At 43.0% G+C, this 21,929-nt stretch overlaps 1 protein-coding gene across 4 annotated transcripts in view; it reads left to right on the top strand.

Annotated features, from left to right (window-relative positions):
• HDAC4 (histone deacetylase 4) overlaps nucleotides 1–21,929 on the top strand; it is a 422,181-nt gene that overhangs the window by 230,440 nt on the left and 169,812 nt on the right. For all 4 annotated transcript variants that reach the window (XM_025199370.1, XM_014518186.2, XM_025199369.1 and 1 more), the window contains 2 exons: nucleotides 11,441–11,591; nucleotides 21,745–21,859. In XM_025199370.1, coding sequence (XP_025055155.1) covers nucleotides 11,441–11,591; nucleotides 21,745–21,859 — 266 coding nt within the window. The remainder of the gene's footprint in view (nucleotides 1–11,440; nucleotides 11,592–21,744; nucleotides 21,860–21,929) is intronic.

The raw sequence follows: 21,929 nt of genomic DNA, 5'->3' as shown, positions 1-21,929 counted from the left end.
GCACCAGAATGAATGCACACCGGAAATCCATCAAAGACAGAAACACTCAATTACCGGTGGGGGCACATTTCTCACAAGAGGGCCACTCTCTCTCCAATCTCTCAGTTCTGATCCTCAAGGGAAACTTACACAACACTTTCCAGAGATGAGCCTATGAGCTCCATTTCATCAACCTGCTGGATACTAGAGATCATGGACTAAACATAGACATTGGATTTTTGATACATTATAATCTGCCTGGCAACTGACTCCCCAGCCCAGCCCCTGGCTTCTTTACTTTTCATTCCATCCAGGAAGAGCACACACCGACTGCTGCAGCTTCCTTAGCCTGACAAAGGGTTTTTGAACCCAAAGCTTGCTTAATAACTTTTCTCCAACTATTTGGGTTGGTCTAATAAAAGATATCAAATTCACTCAAGGAACCTTGTCTGCCTATGTGCTTAGACCAACACGGCTACAACCTAAACCCCTCCAACATGACCCCAGATTTTGAGGCAAGGATTTTTTATACCTTTTATTGGACCAACTGTATAGTTGGGAAAGGGGCTGGGCAAGTTTTCAGACCTCAAGTGCCCTTCCTCTGAAAGAAAAACAGATGGGCAGGCTGAGCTAAAAATCAGAGAAAAGTCTCAGTATAAATGCAAACAATCTATGTGAAGGGCTGTGAACTAGGCATGAAAAGATGTTAATGGGAACATTATAAGAAAAAAGTTCAGTAGAATAGGCAGTCTGGTTAGTGGGAGAGCAGGACCATTTAAGAAGGGGCTATCATATTTACTTGATTCTAAGATGACTTTGAATTTATGACGACCCCCCAGTAATTATCATAAGGGGACAGGGCCGGGCTTGGCACTCAGCTGGCACAGCCCCATCCCCTGCATGTGGCTTTGGCAGCACTGCTCGCAGGGGATATGAGGCTGCATCAAGCCTGGCTCCGACTTATGCACCATGCCTATGAAAATCCTTCCCTTTCAGATCGGAAATCTGGGGGTCAACCTGTACACTGTGTCAATTTATACACGGTGAAATATGGTAGATTCTAGATGCAGAAAATTATGACTGTATTATAATTTTCTGCATCTAGAATCTAATTAGTGGGGGTTCATCTTAAATTTGTTCCCCTACTGCTGCAACAGGAAAACAACAGCAGGGGTAGGGGACGGGCAGTGGGGAAAGCAGAAGTGATGGAGCAGGTGTGGGGCGAGCAGAAGTAGGAATAAACAAGGGGGAAATCTGGGGCAGGAGAAAGGCAGGGGCAGGGGAGCAGCCATCCTGTTCCTCATCCCTTGCCACCCTGGTAACTATCACCCCATCATTTACCTCCTGCTTCTGGTGCCTCCCTCATGGACTGGGCACAGGTGGAGCCCCAGAGCCACTTCTGCTCCATGCTACAGGAAGCAGCTGTGCTGGGAGCCTGGTTTGGCACCCCACAGATTTCTCCATCCCTGCCCTGCTTCCCTTCCTTTTGCCCCCTTCTGTGGCAACTCCTGTCTGGCTCCCTGCCAGCAAGGGGGCAAAGCCCAGAGGAGTGGGGAGGGCAGCTGGACAGGGAGCAGAGCCACTTCTGCACACTGTGGATGCTGTCCCTGCCCCAGCTCAGCGCCCTGCACAGCTGTTTCTCATCTTCCAGTAGTTACCCATGATTCTAAGACAAGGCTTTGTGTTTTCCCCAATGATGAACGAGGGGGAAAAAAACCTAATTTCAGAATCAGGTAAATATGATAGTTTATTACCTTTGAAATGCAGGGAGATTATTGGCAGTAGTTAGGTTGTAGTGAGCTATGAAGCCACTTTCTATATTAAGTCCAGATTTTTTACTGTTAAGTGGAGTTAGGAATTTCAGTTTCGAGGCCCATTCTCTGGAGGTGTTTTGTAAATCCCTTTGATCATGAGGTTTGTAAGGTCAGAGAGAGAGAGGGGTTGTTCTGTGAAAATGTGCTTGTCCTGGTGTTTGTTTGTCTGTTTTTTTTTCTGTGAGAGTTTATTTTGATGCGTAGTCTGTAACCTTCTCACCCACACAGTTTCTGCAAAGTCTGTGGGATCAGATGCACCGCTTTCTGTGACGTGCATGGATGGGTAAGATCCATGGATTCTCTGGGGTGCTCTGTTGTGGGGCTGGAGATGTAGGGACAGGTTCTGCATTTATTGTTGAGGCAGGCTTGTATCCTATTTGGAGTCTCTTGATTAGAAGGGAATTTGCTTTTGATTATGGGTTGTTACAGGTTTGGGGACTGCTTGAAGGCTAGGAGTGGAGGGAGTTGGGAATATTTCCCTCAGTATCTGAACTTTTTTGATTATAAGATGTAATTTATTGATGATTCTCCTTATAAGCTGTAATTTATTGATGATTCTCCACGGCTCTACCGTGGAATAGTATATAACAGCCGGGGAAAAGCAGTGCACTTGATGGGAGTTTTTTCTTCTGTGTTTTAGTAGCTTATTGCAGGGTATTTGTGTGGCTCATTCAAAGATGTAATCTGTTTTTCAATTGGTGTGTCCTTGAGGATAAAGGGGTCTATGTTGTATCTGTGTTGGTCTGAGAAAAGAGAGATACACAAAGCTCTTGGGTCAGAGGCAATATCTTTTATTAGACCAACTAAATACTAGGGAAAAAATCCTTTCTTTGCAAGCTTTAAGGCATTTTTCAGGTTGTTGAGGTGGGAGTCATGAGTGTTCTCTTTGAAATAGATGTGATGAAGCAGTGGTATCTGAGGACCTGACAGTAGAGCCTATGTATGGTTCACTAAAATTATCTGACAAAAATGGGATCCTCCTGAACATCAGCTTTTTGCACCGGGGGCTAGCGTTCCATTTTTTAAGCATCTGTTTGGCCTATATTTTGATCAAGCCCTTTTAAATGAATTACATTAGACTTACACTGCAGAGAAGATGTTGCTGGATACATTAGTGATACAGAGCAACAGGGAATCTCGTGTAGAGTAGCCAGATTCCCTGTGTGCTCAGATTTTCTTGAGATATTTGCTCTAACCTCTCACTTTTTAAAAGAGTGAATCGCTGTTCTTGGACACTTCTGAGGTTCGGCAGAAGAGATCTTAGAGTGTGGACACAAGAACTCACAAAGTCATTTCAAAAGGGGAATGTTTCAGAATGGCAGCTGCTAGTATGCTGAGAACTACTGAAATGCAATGAACATCTGTCAGCTAGTAGCGGGGGGTAAAAATATTCAAAAGTATCTATGTGACGTTGGACTTAATAACGTTCCTAATAATAAAGTTTGTAGTCTCTTGGGTGCTTTTGAAAATGTTACTCAATTTAATTAAATAAGACAGTGAGAAACATTCTTTTGAAAAATGCTTTCCCATGCTTCAAATGGGAGAAGGATACTTTGTGATGGAAAACCTTGTCAGAAGTTGTGGGTTGGAAGAAGTGTTTGGCCACTTAGGGAAAGGATAGAGTGATGTCACTGTTAAAAGATGGGTTTGTGGACACTGGGAAAGGATTCAGAGTCTTGGTAGATGTAAAGTGGATAAAATAGCATGGATGGGCTGATATTAGGAGTACTTAATTGAAGGAGAGTGTCCATGCCACAGTGATGACCCAGTGACATCTGTGCTGGACCTCATGCTATGCCTCCTCCTAAAATACTGTAATTATATTCTTTTTGGTAAATGGAGACTTTAGCATTAGTAACACTTGTTATCCATGAAGATACTGTGTCTCCTTAAGAATCAGCACTGAGCGCTTCAGGCAGCATTGTTTTAATTTTTCAATTTTTGCTCTAATGACTGACAAATTCTCTTTTAGTTGCCTTTTTCAGTGCAGTTGAAAAGAAGTTAAGAATGTATTCATTTAAAATGTTTTGGTTTTCACCCTCTGTTCCAAATCAGCCTGATTTGGGACTTAATTGAAGGGAACAAAAACAAATTCTTAATAAATGCAACTGTAAAAGTAATTGTACTGCTGTGTCTTCATGTTTTGTGGTGAATGTCATGAAATGCATGGTATTCTCTTTAGTACATTTATCAGTGTTAATATATTCCAATACAGTTTCAGAAGCTTTATCTACAGGTATAGTTAAGTATTTGTGCCATTTTCATAAAGAGTAGAAGCAGTGACATTAAACATATTCAGGAATCCCTTTAGTTACAGATATTTACAAATATTTATTTTGGCAAGAGCACCTTATTCAGATGTTCCTTGATGTTCTTACTAATACAGTATGCATATTTTACACAGAGTACATTCCTCAAATTAATATATTTCTGGAATTAGTCCTAATGCTGCGGCTTTCCCATACCATATAATTTTACATTTCACAAATGCTTACTTTTTGTATAGGTTAAGAAAAACATACCATTTTTTTAACTATGTGCAATTGATATATATGCATTACAGGATTGCCATTGTTAGATTTGCCAGCAACAGAGCTGTGGAATAGTATCTCCTGTGATATAGTGCATATAAGAGGAAGGGATCGTACCACAGTAACTAATAATTCTCAGCAAACTAAATGCTTCTTGGCAAATAATTGTATTTCAGAAGATATTTATATATAGTTGTTATGGTGGGCAACATTTTTAAAAGCACCTAAGTGATAAAGGTAGCAATGTCCCATTAGAAGTCATGTAGGCCCAGATCGACAAAGGGGCTTAGGTACTTTCAGAGCAGAATTTACAAACCCAAATTAAGCACCTCAGTCCCTTCAACCAGGGTTTGGCAATATTTTTCAGGCAGACCACTATTGCCACTTTTGTCTGCCTGCAGTACAGCATGATGAAAATCCCCCTCCACCAGAGCCTGCTATCAAGGCTCTGAGTGCCTTAGTACCATGCTGTGGGCAGAGCTCCCCCTCCACTGAAGCCCCAGGTGCCCAGCTGCAGTGTGGCAGAGGCAGAGCTCCCCCTCTGCTGAATGCCAGCGAAGCCCCGGCTTTGTGGGCTACAAACAAAGGCCCTGCAAATTGGACCTGACCCACAGGCCATATGTTCCCAAACCCTACCTCAAGACACTTCAGAGCAGCCAGGGACTAAACACCGCACAGGTCAGAGGTCCTGGGCTGCACACCATATGGACTGCATGGCACAGAGGCTGCATGGGCTCCGTGGGACCCTTCATGTCATGCAGTGCAAGCTTTCACCCCACCTACTGTTGCTGTCTCCATCCCGGCCATATCCCTCCACTACCACTGCAGGCAAGGCAAATCCCTTCTTCCCCACTTCACCACCATTGCCATCACCATGTGGGCAACTCCCTACCTCACCACCTGGGCTGTTCCTGTCCTCCCTCCCTGCCCGCTGCCACCACTGTGCGGGCAGTTGTCCCCGACCCTCCACCTGGTTGCTGCTGTTTGAGAAGCATGAGCCCCCTGCTGGTGCTGCTGCTTGGGCAGTAAGCTCCTCGAGCCTCTGGCCATGCGGTTGTGCCCTGGAGACTTTGGCTGCCAGAGCAATGGAAGTATCAGAGACCAGATGCAAGCTGGGCCTGATGTGGCCTGCAGGTTGCCAGTTGAACAGCTCTGGTCTACCTTATGCAATTTGTGGGCAGAGTCAGGCAACTAGGAGTGGTATTCACAACAGCCAGCACTTTTGAGTGGTAGGCTCCATAAACTCAGCCCTAAGAGGTTTCAGGTTGCCTGTGTTTCCTTCACTGTCCCCTATGCGGTGAAATAAGAGCAGGCACAGGAGAGCAGCAGGAAGGGCTGTTGAGGATCCGTCTCAGGGCTGTAGGTTGCTGCCCCCTACCGTAGTGTACGTAAAACAGATTCTCTCTTCTCTTTTAAGACATGACTGGAGGGAAGAGGTGGTGGTGTGTGCACCTTTTGTACAATATTCAAATGGTTAGAGCACTTTTTCAGGAGCTGGGAGGCCTGAGTTCAATGTCTTCAACATGAAGGGGTTCAAACCCACATTTCCACTTACTAGGAGAGGGACCAGGTTATAGACCTAGTCTAATTGGTGACATGTCCCTTCTCTCTTGTTGAGGCTGAAGCACTGTTCATGGGATTTAATGGGGCAAGAGAGTGTACATAAGAAGGTTGTTGATTCTGTAGGTTACTGGTTATGCCACTCGCGTCGATGGCAGGAGATCTTGGTTCTGCTCCCTGCTCCTAATGCTGCTTATGCATTTTGCACAAAATGTTTGGATAAAATGCATGAAACGTAATCACTCTTTCATTTTGCTGCATGGGTATATTTTATTTCTTTTTGTTGGCACCCATTTAATTTGCTATAATGCAGACATAGCACTGGGACAATCACAGAACAAATTCAAACAAATTGGTTTGTTCTTGGTCACTAAAATCAGAGTATAGAGGAGACAAGATGATTTTGAATTTCTCCCCCCCTTCTGTTTGGTAGACAGATCTCTTTTTTTTTTCTTTCCATTTATTTACCTTGAAAAGATTCATAGCCTGTATTAAATATATGCTCAAGAGTGGGCTGGAGCTCCAGCAGAAACAATAAATCTTTAATGACATTTCTATAAGCAGTCCAGTACAAATCTGTTTTCACTTTTTTCTTGTTCATTTACATTTCACTACAAATGTTAATGAAAGCACAGTTCCTTCTAAAGCTTTTTAATGTATGTAAACCATTGCAAGAAGCATAACACACTTAGTCTAGGAGACTGCAGATGGGGAAAAAAGCCCCTGTTTTCAGAAAAATAACAAAACCTGTTTTAACATATTGTGCATTAAATATTGTTGATTTACATAATTTTTGTGGCTATGTTATAAAAGCCACCATGTGGTGGACTTGTTGGAAGTCTGTAATGATACTTCTTCTCCAAATGGAGAAGTGTTAGTTGATGCTGTGGCTTAATTACAAAACAGAAAAATTAGGCTTCCAGAGTTCTTATTTCTGTGGGTGATTATATCCTAAATTGCCTTTTGTTGAAATGGAATGAAATTGTGGTATGAAAAGACCACTGGATTTGCAGGGAATATATATGTAACATGAGTTTTACAACACAATGTTAAATATGCTTTAAATTTTAGCAAAAAATAATGGAGGAACATTTACTGTGTCAGGGATTTCAGAAGGCTGAATACAGGTGACTTTTTTTCACATGGCCACGTGCAGTTGTTGAAATTATTTTATAATATGCCCCTTACTGCTTTAAATGTTACTAGTGCAACTTAAATTAATGGGAGACCACTGTCAAACTTAAGGAAAGCAAATGTATATAAAGGAGAAGAAGAAAGCAAAAACCAAATGGCTGAAGTGGTCCAATTATTTCAAAAGCTATGCAGATAACTTTTTGTTATTTGTAAAAAGGTGCTATACACTTTCTAATACTGGACCAAGATTCAATAAGAGAGACTTTGTGGGAAGAATAAGTGTGATACCTTTAGTAACAAGGACAGCTTTGGCCTGATCCCCTCTCACTTAGGAACAGGTGATGTGAACTTATAACAGCGGGTGGTATTGGAGCACAGATATCCTTTAGGTTAAGGCTCCAAGAAGAAGTCTCTTCTTTTGCCAGGACCTACACTGTACTAAGGATTTTAGAAGTCAGCCGTGCCAATTTAAAATCAATCTGCTAGTTTATAAGCTGCCAATGTAAAGAATGCAGTGAGGGAGTAACATGATCATGGTAGCTCAAGTCACTAAGTAAACGTGCCACTGCATTCTTAGTAATCTAGGGGCATAATCATATAAATATATAATTAAACTACTTGTAACATTCTTCACAGACGATGGAGAGATGAAATCTGGATGTGCCCTAGGAAGAAGGGGTAGTAAACCCCATTTTTAAGTTGTTTGCATTATTTTCAGTAGGAACTTTACATTTGGCAAAGTGCTAATGCCCTTATCAGAGAGGTATATTTTGGTGGTCCCATGAAAAGCCATTTGCATTTGGCCTAGAGTAGGGGTGTTCAACTCATTTGGTCCCACAAGTCAGACCTGGACCACAGGGTTTCTTGACGTGCAGCTTGTCATTGTGGTGCCTGAAGCTGCTCTGATCACCAGTTGGACAGCAGTGGTGGCCTAGAGGAATGGTGTGCTTCTGGGGAAACTATTGTAACACAAAGGGTCATTGTGGCACCCTGTTTGAGAATCACTGCTGTAGGTGCCTAACACTTACACTGGACTCTATAGATGCTCAGCCTTGTAAGCACAGCAGAATGAAGGGCCAGGCCTCAGGAGAATTTTGTTGCTAACCCTGTTTATGCTACTAGCTCTATGGCCATGGATAGATAAATCTGCCATTATTTCAGTTTCCCCATCTGTAAAATGAGGTTGTAGTAGTGTTATGGGTGATGTGTATTAGTGGCTGCCATTGAGTAGGTTTTCAGTCTGTAGAGAAGCACAGGCTTAGTCAAAGCTAATGGGTGTGCTAAGTCCCCTTCTATGAACCTAACTGGGGAAAAAACAGTTAAATCTTCTTGCGGTAATTCTGGAAAGAATGACTATTACCCAAAACACTGGGCCACTTGACAAAGCCTTAGCAGGTCTAAATTATGCAGTCTGAGAGGTTTCCCTTGGATTGGCTGTAACTCAGTTACTAGGAGACTATCTGGCAAAGTGCATGTGCATGAGACTTTTTTGACTTTTTAAACTTTTATTATATGAAAATTAAAAACAAGTAGTGAAAGTGCAGATGTGTGTGTGTGTGTGTGTGTGTGTCCCGAGCCAAGCATGAGATGCTTGACAGCAACAAGAAATACCATGTCACAAGAGACTGAAACCCCCTCCGCAACGCCTCTTCTGGAGTTATACATATAGGACCAGTTGTCTGTCTTCCACCTTGCGGAGTGTCCCTCTGATGGCTCAGCATGACACATTGGTGCACACTTTGTTGCAAGGTGAAGTGTCCCAATTCAAATGTGGCTTGCTTCTAGACCAGGAAGTGGAAGAGTTTGAGGGTGGCATCAGAGCAAGCACCTGGGAGCTAGTTTGTACAGCTTTTCAGAGCTGCTATCTTGGCCTGACCCAGCAGGACACTGGCTAGGCAGATTGCACTCCTGTTGGCTGCTTGGTACATGATCCAGCTACCATGAGCCAAGCAGAGGAGCAATCCACTGTGGTCTGAGGGATGCGCAGGGGCCTTAGGTCCCCCTTCCCCCTGGAACAGGAGGATTGGAGCAGTCACTGCTCCCCAAGCTTTCCCCATACTAGGATCATCCCGTTTTGTAAAGGTGCAAGGAGCAGCTGGGTGGGGGAATAACTTACTTTAGAAGGCTGTTCCAAAGTCATATTCATGTTTTGTTAGATGTACATAGTAGTGATGAATACCACAGAAAAGCTGGAAAGGAAATAAAACATCCTGCAGTTAATTTTGGGTGTGGCTGTTATGCAGTAAATAAGGGCATGAGTTAAGAGGAAAATAAAATAAAATTTGAATAGTTGCCCCATTCCCTGAGCAAAAGGTTCCTGCTCTGTGCTAAGACAATGTGGGAAAATGGTATGTGGTTGCATAACTAAAGATTGTCATAAAGTGCACACATGGGAACTGAATTCAGTTTGCAGAGACCGACCACCTTAATTCTGGCATTACCTAACTTCCGAGTGCTTGGTGTTGTAACTCCAGTGATATTTCTTTAACATAGACTTTTTTGTGTGTAATGATCCATTAAAATACTTTGTTTTAAGAACACTTACAGATGTTTGTGCCTTAGTTAAAAATGCACAATAGCAAGAAAACAGTGAGGTGAGATCCAGACTAAATTAAGAGAACTTTCTATCAGTGTAACTGTATTGATATTGGGTACAGAGTACAAGTGTGTAATGCAGTGCCATGATGCACGGGATATACAAGCACTTATAATTAGCCCGGCTCACTAATTAAAGTGCCCAGTGCCACGTCCCACGGCACGTGTGAAAACGCCTATAGTTTCAGCACAAAAATGGACTTTCACTAAGGCAGTTTGCTGTACATTAGAGGGTAGATTGCACTGGCCTACTCTTCATTTAGTTCTGATGCATCACATCAATGCAGTCCTGGATTTCATGCTTGAATTCCCCTTGTGTGTCCAGGGCCTCAGTTAAATGTTTGTTCTTGTATCCTTAAGACATAATTCCATGAAGGAATAATGTTAAAATAATTATGACAATTTGGTGTGGTATAAGTAATAATAACCTGCCTGCAGTGCCTGTGATTAATTGGTTTGGGAACCTATTTGTCTTGGAGCTCTTAGCCCCTTTTTAGCTGCAGAAGATGCTCCCCACACCATCAGTTCTTGAAGACAATAAGACTCTGGTACGATACTTTCCTGGGTGTAGTCATTGTCCTCACTTCTGTAGATGTGGGGACAATAACTATGTGGATTGCAACTGAAACATTTTGAGGGCTTATTACCAAGTTAGGGAAGACAAATGACATTTAGGCAAAATGTTTAGATGCTCATAAGTAGCAGGACTTTGTAACTAGTCTCAGCTCAGGGCATGAAGGATAGGTCAGAAGCTTCCTGCACCATATGAGCAAGGGGCTAGCTGCTAGGGGTGTGTGAAACTTCGGTCACTGATTCGATTCGGAGAAGATTTGGATTGATTTGGAGGCTGAATCACCAGATCTGAATGGAATCGGGAGACCAAAAAAACCTTCCAAATCAATTCAGAATAGATTCAGGAAAAGTTTCGGAGATTTGGAAGGCAGTCTTTCAGGGGAACAGAAACTGAGAAGAAGCAGGGGGGGAAAGACTGACATCTATACCCGGCCAGTGACTGATCTTTCCCTGAGTCCCCTTCCAATCCGTGTTCTGTGGGAGGGACTTAGAAACAGCACATAAGTCTCTGTCTTCAGCCTTTCTGTCCCTTTTGTGAACTATTTCTGCTTGAGCAGAAGAGGGGCAGGTGGCTGGCCCAGAAACAGGTGGGCAGGCAGAGATCTGACTAGCACTGGGAAAGCCCCCTGTTACAGGCTACCATCCCTGCTGTTTTCATCCAAATCTGCCTTAACACACAGGTGACACAAGTTTTGCTTTCAGCAGTATGAGGTACAGTTTCCCAGAAACCCATGCACCTATCTCCTTGAAACTTGGCAGGCTTCGTGCCCTCAGAAGAGGCTACCATCCTTGCTGTTAATCTGCCAAAAAATGACAAAGTTAAAAGTATTTCAATGATTCCCCTTATAGTATATGGCTGAATCTCTCCAAATCGGCGCCAAATCTTCTGAAGCCGATTTGGCTGAATCGATTTGGGACAGTGATCCGAATCTCCGAGTCGAGTCATTGTCCTCCGAATCCGAATCAATTACTTCCCTATTTGCACAGGCATACTAGCTACATCTCAGCATGCATATTGTTTTCACCTGGGAATAAGGTTGAAGGGAGTGATACAGGAACATCCTAATACAGGAACCTTTTGCAGAAGGGAAAATATGTCGTTTTTGGGGGGTTTTGTTTGCTTGATTGTTTGTATTTATGAATTAAGCATCAGTATCAATTTTATAACAGCCACTATTTAGTGAATTATGAAATGAAAGTTTTTGGTAGTCAGTGTGTGTTCATTTGCTCCATTTTCTTTTCCCTTTTCTGTAGCAACAGCAGGAGATGCTAGCAATGAAACATCAGCAAGAACTCTTGGAGCACCAGAGGAAGTTGGAACAACACCGACAGGAGCAGGAGCTAGAGAAGCAGCATAGAGAACAGAAACTACAGCAGCTCAAAAATAAAGAGAAAGGAAAAGAAAGTAAGTAGCAGCAAGACAGATGTTTTTCTCTAATGAAGTTTATTGGAGGCAAATAGAAACCGTAGAAGTTCAAGAGATGGTTGTAGAAAGATGGTGTGCAATGCTCCCATACAGGGACTGGTTACATGAACAGCTCATGTTGTAAGTGTTAGAGTGGATTAAGGGCAAAGAAAGAGAAGTGCTGTTCTGTGCTTTATCTTAATTTTTGCTTCACTGAATGCCATTTTAGTATTTTTCAAAAGGAAGCATATCATGTCCCTTCATTTTGATTTTAACGTACATTTGGCAGCATTCCTAATGGACTGAGAATATTAAAACCATAAAATATACCAGATGTACAGTGCATTCCTTTTTTTGGTTTCTCTAAAATGAAACTCTATTTGAGCCCTCAATTATGTTTTTAAAGTATTTTCATTTTGAAAGTAGTTCTTTTACAGCTTACAAAGCGTGGTTTGCTCTTGGGTATATAATAACTAGGGAGGAGTGTGTAAAAAGATGTGTTAAAATGATTATGGCCACCCAAAACCTCTTATCAAAAGCATTTCGCTTTCTTATTCCTATCCTTTTCATAAGTGAAATTGAAAGTTGTTTGTCACAAAGCGGTGTTGAAAGCTTCAGGCCTCTAGAGCAGAAGTTTGGTCACATCAGCAGTAGAAGAGAAGGCTTGCCTCCCACTTTGCCTTACCCCCAACCTAGAAAGACCCCAATCTAGTGCTCAAGATGTACTTCAGTTATTTCATCCCTGTTCAAAGTGAGGCAGCTAACAAAAGCACTAATTGTAGTTCTACATTGTGAATATTTGTTCAGTAGAAGCTCAACTAGACCCATCAGCTCATTTCTCATAGGCCTTTAAACAATGTGCACATAATGGTCAGCTTAGGGCATATATGAGCAGATGCCCAAACTGTGCAGGAGGTCCTGTTTCTAATCCTTTTGACACATCCACTTGTCATCTCATTTAACTGATTTAAAAAGGATTAAACAACAGAGTATGTTTTGATGGCCATAAGTAGGCAAAATTTCAGAGGATTTTTTTCATTTACTGTTAAATGCTGCTTCTCGCAACTGAATCACAAAGGATGTCAAAAGAAAAAATATTCACAAACTCTTATTGTTTTATTACTGTGCTCTAAAAACTCTGTGGAATGTAACAAACCAAAATAGTTTTACAGGATTGGTCAGAAAGTCCTTTAAAAAAATGTTCCTTGTGCCTTTTAAATTCCATTCAAATCTCCATTTTCAATTTTCCATGAAGGGAGTGAAAGGAAGGAAAAGTGAGAAGTGATAGTGTAGGGTTTATGAGTGATGGCTAGATAGGATATCTCATGCGGACCCAAACATAGGGTCTTTTGTGGAGAAGGAATGTCTCCTTTCCACATCCCCCTTATTTTTGGAGATAGAGGCTAAATCTGTATTATTAATATTTCCCTTTCACTTTCTATACTCAGGGTACTTCATTCATATCAATTGATGATTTTGTATGGACTGTTTTATCTGTTCTTTCTATCAAATATGTATTGTTATATTTACATTACAATAACTTAAAAATTAATACAAGTGTCTGAGTGATTATAAAACATTTCAAATGATCTTAAGCATATTTTTTAAAGAAATGTAGATAGGTATGGAGGAAAGAACAGAACCTGGGGATGTTCTGTGGTAACCATGGAAACAGGATTTTTATCTTTATTTTTAAAATACTTTGATTTGAAAGGTGGTATGGTTTCTAATAATTAATGTAGCTAACCTCTGATGAATGGTTTAAAACATGTTTCTCATTTCATAAAATCTTGCTAAACATACTTAGTTCAAGCAGTCTTAAGGCTAGAAAATAGGGACCAAATACTAAGTGCACTCATTCCCCTCATCATTTTATAGCTTTTTTTAAAAGGATGTAACAAACATATTTCAAGTAATATAATGGCATCCCATGCCCATGCCTTCTCATCTCAGGAGATCAACCTGTCTCATGTGAGTTAAAATGTACTGTCATGATGCATTTGAATCAAAGCATAATTTCCATGATTGCAATACAAAAGGAAAAGATCGTACTGAGCATAGTCAAGTGAGCTATTTTCTGGACCTTAGGTCTTTATAATGTAACAAGCATGGCTAGCCTTACTTTTTGTTACACTGTCACCAGTTCTTTATTAGCTAGTCTAATCTTCATTCCCCAGTCCTTCACAAATAAATGTGCTACCCTTTGTGATGTGATGTTTCCTTCCTCTGTTTCTTTGAATCTCACTCTTCCCACTACCGTTCTCACATTGCCTCTGGAATGATACCTCTTTCACAGTGACTTCTTGATTCTCACATACTGCCCTAGAGACAAGGCCTAGGACAGCTATAGCGCCTTCTATTCTAATCCTACCACTTTCATCTTGTCCCTTCCTTTCCATCTTTAAAGTATGTGCCACTGGGTTCTGTGCTGTCATTTGTATTTGTGGGAGTTGTCTGTTCTGACTTCTGCCCTACCCTTGGAGATCACATTCTCACCATTTACTAATTCTAGTGCCTGCCTTGCTGGTTTGCTTTCCCAGGATGATGATCATATGAGTTTCCAACTGATGCATAATGATCTTACAGGAGTCATTTTCCTTAACAATACCTGCTGTATTAGATACCATTCTTCAAATGTCAGAAGAGAAATATACCTATTAATATAAGTGTCCAATTTCAGCAATTTCACAGAAATTAAGAGATCTGTCATTTGGCCTAACCAGCTGTATGCAGCAAGTCATTAAAGCAACACCCAAATTCCCTATAACAAGCCTAAGCCTTTACACAAAATATTTCAGTCCTTCAAAAACTATGTGGACCAGAGGAAAAAAGGGGGAGAGACCAGGGTGTTATCAGTGTCCAAGGCTCCTTCAGTAGCAGGGGTTAGATTAGGTGAGATCTGTGAACTTAATCATTGAGCTTTTTCCATCCCCTCATCCAAGCCATTCATAAATATATTAAAGAGCACAGGTCCCTGGGGAACACCACTGGAGATGGGCCTCCAGGATGAGACCAACCCATCTATTACAACTCTCTGGTAGTGGCCTCTAAGCCTGTTTTCCACCCACCTCACTATAGGCAGTTCCAGACCAGTACCCTCCAGTTTAATTGAGAGAATCTTTTGCAAAACAGAGTCAAAGGCTTTACTGAAGTTGAAGTAAATGATGTCAACCTCATGTCCCTCATCCAGATGGCCAGTTACCTGGTCGTAGAGCAGGGGCGGGCAATTATTTCAGGTGGAGGGCCGCTTACAGAGTTTTGGCAAGCCATTGAGGGCTGCATGACAGGCAACCAGGAGCAGATATGTATTAATTTTCTAAATTTTTTAGGGGCCCCGTGGGCCAGATAGAATGGCCTGGTGGGCCGCATCTGGCCCACAGGCCGCATTTTGCCCACCCCTGTCATAGAAGGACACTAGGTTAGTCAGGCGTGATCTACCGCTGGTTGCTTTGTAACACCCCTTCAGTTGCCAGCTTGTTATTGATGGCCTCCTTAACACATTTTTCAAAGATTTTACCCAGGACTGAAGTCAGGCTGACCTGTCTGTAGTTTGCCAGGTCATCCCTCTTCTCTTTCTTAAAGATGGGCCTTCTTCCAGTCGTCCAGGACCACTCCCGAGTTCCATGATTCTTCAAACAGCCTTGTCAGTGGTGCTGCTTTAAGCTCAGCAAGTTCTTTTAGGACTCTCGGGTGAAGGTCATCTGGCCCAGCAGACTTGAAAGTATCCAGGTGCAGGAGATCCCTCATCTGTTCAGGACTGATTCCATGTAATCTGTTGTCTTCCCCACATTCCCTGGGCCTCTGGTTAGGCAAACAGCTCCCATTTGGTTCCAGAAATACCGACATGAAGTATGTATTTAGGAGTTCTTCCTTTTCATTCACGGGCGTCAACTGTGGGCTGCCCCTGAGCATTCAGTAGGGGTCCCATAGTGGATCCTGATTTTTTTTTCTTGCTCCCTATGTATCTGTAGAAGGTCTTTTTGTTGTCTTTTATGCTGGTTGCCAGCTTGATCTCCATGCCTGCCTTAGCTTTCCATGTCTCGTATCTGCAGGCCCTGGCGATACAGGTGTATTCCTCTCTGTTAGCTGATCCATTCCTCCATTGCTTTTATGTTTCTTCTTTCTTTTCCAATAGCTCCATAATATCCTTGTTGAACCAAGTGGGTTTTTTGGCTCCTTTCCTGCTTTTTGTTCATGTGGGGATGGCCTGTTTTTGAGCTGTGAGAAATGCCTCCTTACGGAAGCACCAGGGTTCCTGAACTCCCAAATCGTCCACTTGCTGGTTGCAGAGAGCCTCTTCAACTAGCCTCTTTTTGAGCCTGCCAAAATCTGCCTTCCTGAAATATAGGCCTTCTGCTCTGCTGACTGATTTCCCAGTCTTACAGTGGATGGTGAACCTTATCAGGTCATGATCTCTGTTGCTCAGAGTACCACCACTTCTCATGCCTGTGGTGGCCGACTGGCTGCTGGGTCCTGGCCGGGAGCCCGGAATGTCAGGTGGGTACTTTGACGAGTGGAGTGGAATTAGGCACGGATGCGTATTGGTAACAAATAGATTGTTTACTTACGCCACTGATGTATGGGCACAGGCAGAGTTGACTGGCTTAGTTGCAGTTACAAACGTAGCAAAGACTCTCTTAAAATGCAAGAGAACCGGGACGAAGTTTTCGTAATCGGCTTGCTGCGGTACCGGGGTCGGGGGTACGTCGGGAGGGTCAGTGACGGGGAGTCGTTGGTGGGTGATCAGTCGGCCAGGTTCACTCCGAGATGTGCACCGAGTTCTCCAACGTGGGCGGAAACTGCTTTAACTTTTATATGGCTAGCAAGCCAATCACTAGTCGCCAAATATGAATAATTTGGAACCAGACAACGGTGGTGTGTGTGTTTGCATAAAGTTGGCGGGAACTTTTTCTAAGCTGTAATTTTCCATTACAGTGGCATGTAGTTATTGGGTTCTGACATAGCGGAATTTTCCACCGTGACCTAGTTACTGCCACCAGCGGAATTTTTCACTGTGCCATAGCATTCAGAATGATTGACAGCGGGAGATTCCACTGTGGCGGGGGATTCCACTGTGCCATAGGCATACAACTACTGGGTTCTGACAATGCCCTCCCCCTTGGTCAGCACCAAATCTAGAGAGGCCTTTCCACAACCTGCGTTTGAAACAGAAAAAGTTGGCTGACCTGCTGGAAGTGGCTGAGTGGTCCTCCCAACAGATGTCAGGGTAGTTGAAGTCACCCATGACAATCACGTCTCTAGTGCAAGCTGCCTCAGTCAGCGCTCCAGAGAATGCCTGATCACACTTCTCCTCTTGGGAGGGAGGCCTGTAGTAGACTCCTACCATCAAGTCTCCCTCTCCTGGTTCCCCTTGTATCCTGACCCAAAGGGACTCAAGGGACCCTTCCCTGTTGTCAAACGTGACCTGTAGGGAGGAGTGCTGTTCTTTCACATAGAGGGGCACACCTTTTCCCTTCTTTCCGACCTGATCCTTCCAGTAAAGCCTGTAGCCCTCATTGTTCACTGTCCAATTGTGTGCATCATCCCACCAGGTCTCCGTCAACCCAATCAGATCAAATTCCTCTTCAACCAGAAGGAGGGCTGGTTCCTCCTGTTCGTTTACCATAGTTCTGGCATTCCCATAAAGGCACCTGAGTTCCCTGCTGGTTGCCTCAGGTTTTCTGTCACGCCACCTGTTAGTACTTATCTGGACGTCCATGGCTTGAACGCCCTCCCCTGTGTCATTGCGGCTAGAGGATTTGAGCACAGCAGTGGAATCTTCTCCCCAGCCCCTGGATGTGCCTAGTTTAAAGCCCTCCTCAACAAGTTGGTGATTCTCATAACGAAGAGCTTCTTCCCTCTGCCTATGAGATTAATACTATCCCTTGCATGTCGACCGCTGTAATTAAACTGCGCATCAAGGTCAAGGTGTCCAAAGCCCACACAGTGACACCATCTCCGAAGCCTTTGGTTGACCTCCTTCATGCACTCCTCCCTCCAATGGCCACAGCCCCTGACTGGGAGGATTGAGGAGAAGATCACCTCTGCTCCTAAGGTCCTTCACTCCCATGGTTTTGTAATCTTTCATGATCCTCCCAGGGCTACTTCATGCCGTATTGTTGGTGCCCATGTGAACAAGTAGCATGGGGTAGTGATCAGTAGGGCAGACCAGTTTAGGGATCCTTGCTATAACATCTCTGATCCTGGCTCCTAGAAGGTAGTAGACCTCTCGAGCAAAGGGGTCTGGATAACAAATGACTCCTTCTGTGTCCTTCAGCTAGGAGTCTCCTATGACTATCACGCTATGTTGTTTCCTTGCTTGGGTTGCTTGATCCTGTATGGATGCATCGACCACCAATGGTGTAAGGGCTTCATAGCTGTTGTGTAGGGTTATTGGTGGGACAACTGATGCATGTCATGGCTTAGGTCCTGATGTCACCAGTGTCCATCTGCTATTGGTTGGAGCATCTTGTTCAGTCCTGCGCTCCTGCCTGGTTTCCGTGGTCTCCTTGTGGCCTCCTCCTCCAGGTGCAGGGCCTCGCAATAGGCATCAATCTCTGCCTTGTGTTCTTTGATGGTCCGTAACCTGTCCACCTCCTCCTGTAGCTCCCTCACCTGGTCCTTCAGAGTCTCCAGCAGTGAGTACATCTGACAAGTGGGAGTGCTCATACTCAGAGTCTCCAGCAGTGAGTACATCTGACATTTGGGAGTGCTCATCCCCCTGATTCCAGCAGACATGCCAGGCAGCCATCACTGTCTGCTGTCAAGAGCTCTGTCTGCGTGAAGGCTGGGACCATAGGTTCTGCGTGGGTGGAGGCCTCCAAGGTACTGGGGGGGGGGGGGCTCAAAGGTGTGGGGGGGGGGGGGGAAGGGTAGTTCATCCAGACCAGGAAGCCTGGCAGTGCAGTGTGTATCTGTTATATTGCAGGGCAAGCTCTGGTCATGTGCCCCCCGCCAGGTGTTTGTATAAATGGGAGACCAGGTGGGTGTTATTGCCTCCACATGGTCCTCACCAGCTGCTACTGCTGCTGCTGAGGCTTGGCAAGCAGGTTCGAGCAGCTGCCTGTAGGGGGATCTCTTAGCTACCTGACTTCCTGCGCAGCCAGGGGGATTTCCCTGGGTCCCCGAGTCCCTAACTGGTGGTGGGAGGGTAGAGAGGGTTGGTCCCTCATCCCATTTACTTGATGTCCAGTGCCAGAGGACTGTCCTTGGCGTGGGGGGCTTCGGCTGCCTGGGGGTACAGCAGGCATGGGGTGAGCCATGCTGTGCGTGGGGCAACTGGGGGGGCACCTCAGGAGCGAGAGTGCCCACTGATAGCCCTTTTGCACTCCCTTCCATGCAAACTCCCACACTCACATGCCGGGCTGAGAGCATGCCTGTTTGTGCAGCTCCAGTTGCACGGGTCCCTGTGGGCTGGGCTAAGTAGGATCCAGGGGAGGGGGGGATGTGACTGTCCTTGGCTCCACTCAGCTGCCACCTCTAGCTAGTGCCCACCCACCGCAGGCCCCACTTACCTCCCGGCTCCACGCTGGGGGTCAGGTTAGTGTCTGCCGGGGGTCTTCGCTCTTACGGGGTGTGATGGGCTTGCACTTGTGCATCTCCCACCAAGAGCTGGTCCCAAGGTGCGTTAAATTTAGGAGCATGTAGCAAAGTCACATTAGTGCACATGCAGATGCGCTAATGTGCATTGACGTTGTTTGTGTTCATTGACACACACCATGTTAATGCACTTCAGTGCATCTACACATGCGCTAATGTGACTTTGCTATTCACACCTAAATTTGATACCTGCTTTATGCAAGTATCAAATTTAGGCTTATATAGCTTTAAATTGCCATGTTTAAGGTGTATTAAAGGGCACACACGTGTAGACACCCCCCTCCCCTTAATGTGCCTTAAAAATGGCAATTTTTAGGCTAAGTTTGCTTAAAAGAGGAGCATGTAGATGGGCCCAGTAAAGCTCAGGGTTTCGCTTTTCTAGACAAACGTAGCAATAGTCCATGTCCCCAAAAGTTTAGATTGCATTGCATCTAATTCAGTATAGTGTTTCCGTTATCAAAACTTATTTACCCGGTTTCACTCACTTCAGTGATGGCACACAAGAGCCTGTCTCAGTGCAGTGCTGGGAACCAAAAAAATAAGCCTGTAAACAAGTGAAATGTTTGAAGTGATGTTAAATTCTGTCCTGGCTATTACATGATTTGTTGTGATTTAGACTGATTAAAAAAATATATACATTTCTTCAAATGTGCTTTATCACTGACTTAATATTATCTGTTATAAGTAGAGAATGGAATATTTTTTAATTCATGTAAAGTCATTCAGAAGTGAATAGTTAATACGGAATTATATAGAGAAAAGGACTACCCAGTTCTTATATCTCTGTGTATACTCTTTTGTAATGTGTAAAAACAGAAATCTGAATAGAACTGATATCCACTCAACTTTATGGACTAATTCTGAATGCTTTACCATAAAATGAAGATGATAGGAGGTCTATTTCAGACCCTCTCAAATCTCTTGGTTCTGTCAGTTGAGGCGGTTGGAAAATGGGTCGGAAGGGTTGCAGAGCTTCTCATCTTAAAATGATGCCAGGATCTCTTTTTTTTTATTTGCTTATGTCTCCAGCATTGGACAGAATAGAAGGCTTTTATTTCTTTATCTTCTTATATCCGTGTAGTGTCTTTCCGCTTCTAATTAAAGGAAAAGAATAAATTGCTTGTAGAGGTTTTTGTAAATCTCATGACCCATAAATACTTGGCTCAGTGCCTCCTACATAATGTCATCTTTAACCTACCAGAATGCAGCTGCATTTGATTACTTATAAAATGTTAGTTGATTGAATAAGAGAATATTATTTGGACAGACAATGCCTTGTGCTTGGCATTTTCAGTTACTTCCTCCACCGCACCCCCTTTTATCCTCTCCATTATACTGTCTGCCTCTAGAAACTCAAATACAGCTACTCATTTTAACTTCTTCATTGGGGTACCTGCCTGGACTACTTTATGTAGAAACAATGAGAAATGTTCCAGACAGCAAATTTCTATTTATGACCGTCTAAAATATCGAGCAGTGCTGCATCTTAAAATAGTGCTGAGCAAGAAACTGCAAGGAGTTTTTCTTCATGGTCAAATAAAAAAAAGTGTGTTTTTTTTTTTTTTTTTTTTTTTTTTCTGCTTGTCAAGTGGCATCATAATATTGAGTATATCTCAGGAGACAGAAGCTTGTTCTGTCGTACTTTGTTTGCTGAGTTTTTTTACCCTTGTTATGGTAGTGTGTGTTTCTATCCAGTTGATTTTCTTGCAGCCCAGATATTTTCCTTTGGAATTTTTGGTTTGCACTGTGGTATAGATGAGCCGCCATTTCCCATATGCTCTGATTGCCAAACTTTGTTTGCACTACTCCATCAGAAATACTGTCTGAGAATCTCTTCTGACAACTGAATGATAATTTTAATCCATCTTCATAGTGAAACAGACCAGTCTCTATTGTGGAGTAAGTAATGATTAGAAATTACATAGTTGACATTTAAACACTACGCTTTGAAATTACTGATTTTTTTTTTTTTTTAATGCTAGATTTTTTTCTATTTGAAGAAATGGATTGCAGGCTTGTAAATGAATTGGAATATTATGTAGCTTTTATTATACATAGATACTTTGAACAAAGATCCTTATTTGCAGAATTTCTCAAGACAAAGTCTGCATATGAGACATGTGTTTCATTTCCCCTTTTGCTTGCAGATGTGACATTTAAAATCTTGAGTATGCACAAGACCCCTCTTTTTAAACACCTTTGATTAAAAGAAAGCTAGAATGCTAGTACAAGTGTTATATTCTAAGTCTACTTTTATGCAAGTATAAAATCCTCTTTAGAAAGCTTTTTTAGGAAATGATAAATCTCTGATTAAATCTCCATTTTAAAACAAATTGCAGTTATGTTCAAATCCAGATAGTAGAGAAGAGCTCGTTACTGGAGGCACTTTGTTCTTGTTCTCAGGAAAAATGCCTTTCCATTGGCTACAGAGTCAAAGATTTAGCTCTAAATCTTTTTGAAACTTTCATCACAAGGTATTTAAATTTTAATTCGCTGATGCTTTCACTGAAATGGCATTGGTTAAATATCCTCTGTTTATTTTTTGCTCTTTCAGGTGCAGTGGCAAGCACAGAAGTAAAAATGAAATTACAAGAGTTTGTCTTGAATAAAAAGAAGGCTTTGGCACACCGGAATCTCAACCATTGCATTTCCAGTGATCCCCGCTTCTGGTAGGGGTAAGTGGTACTGGGCTTGTCATCTTGATTCAGCCAGTGCCATCTTTGTTTACAATTACTAGAG

Source organism: Alligator sinensis, unplaced genomic scaffold (genome assembly GCF_000455745.1).
Source record: "Alligator sinensis unplaced genomic scaffold, ASM45574v1 scaffold233_2, whole genome shotgun sequence".
NCBI lineage: Eukaryota > Metazoa > Chordata > Crocodylia > Alligatoridae > Alligator > Alligator sinensis.
The sequence above is the reverse complement of the archived record's forward strand: the minus strand, read 5'-3'. Positions and strand labels throughout refer to the sequence as shown.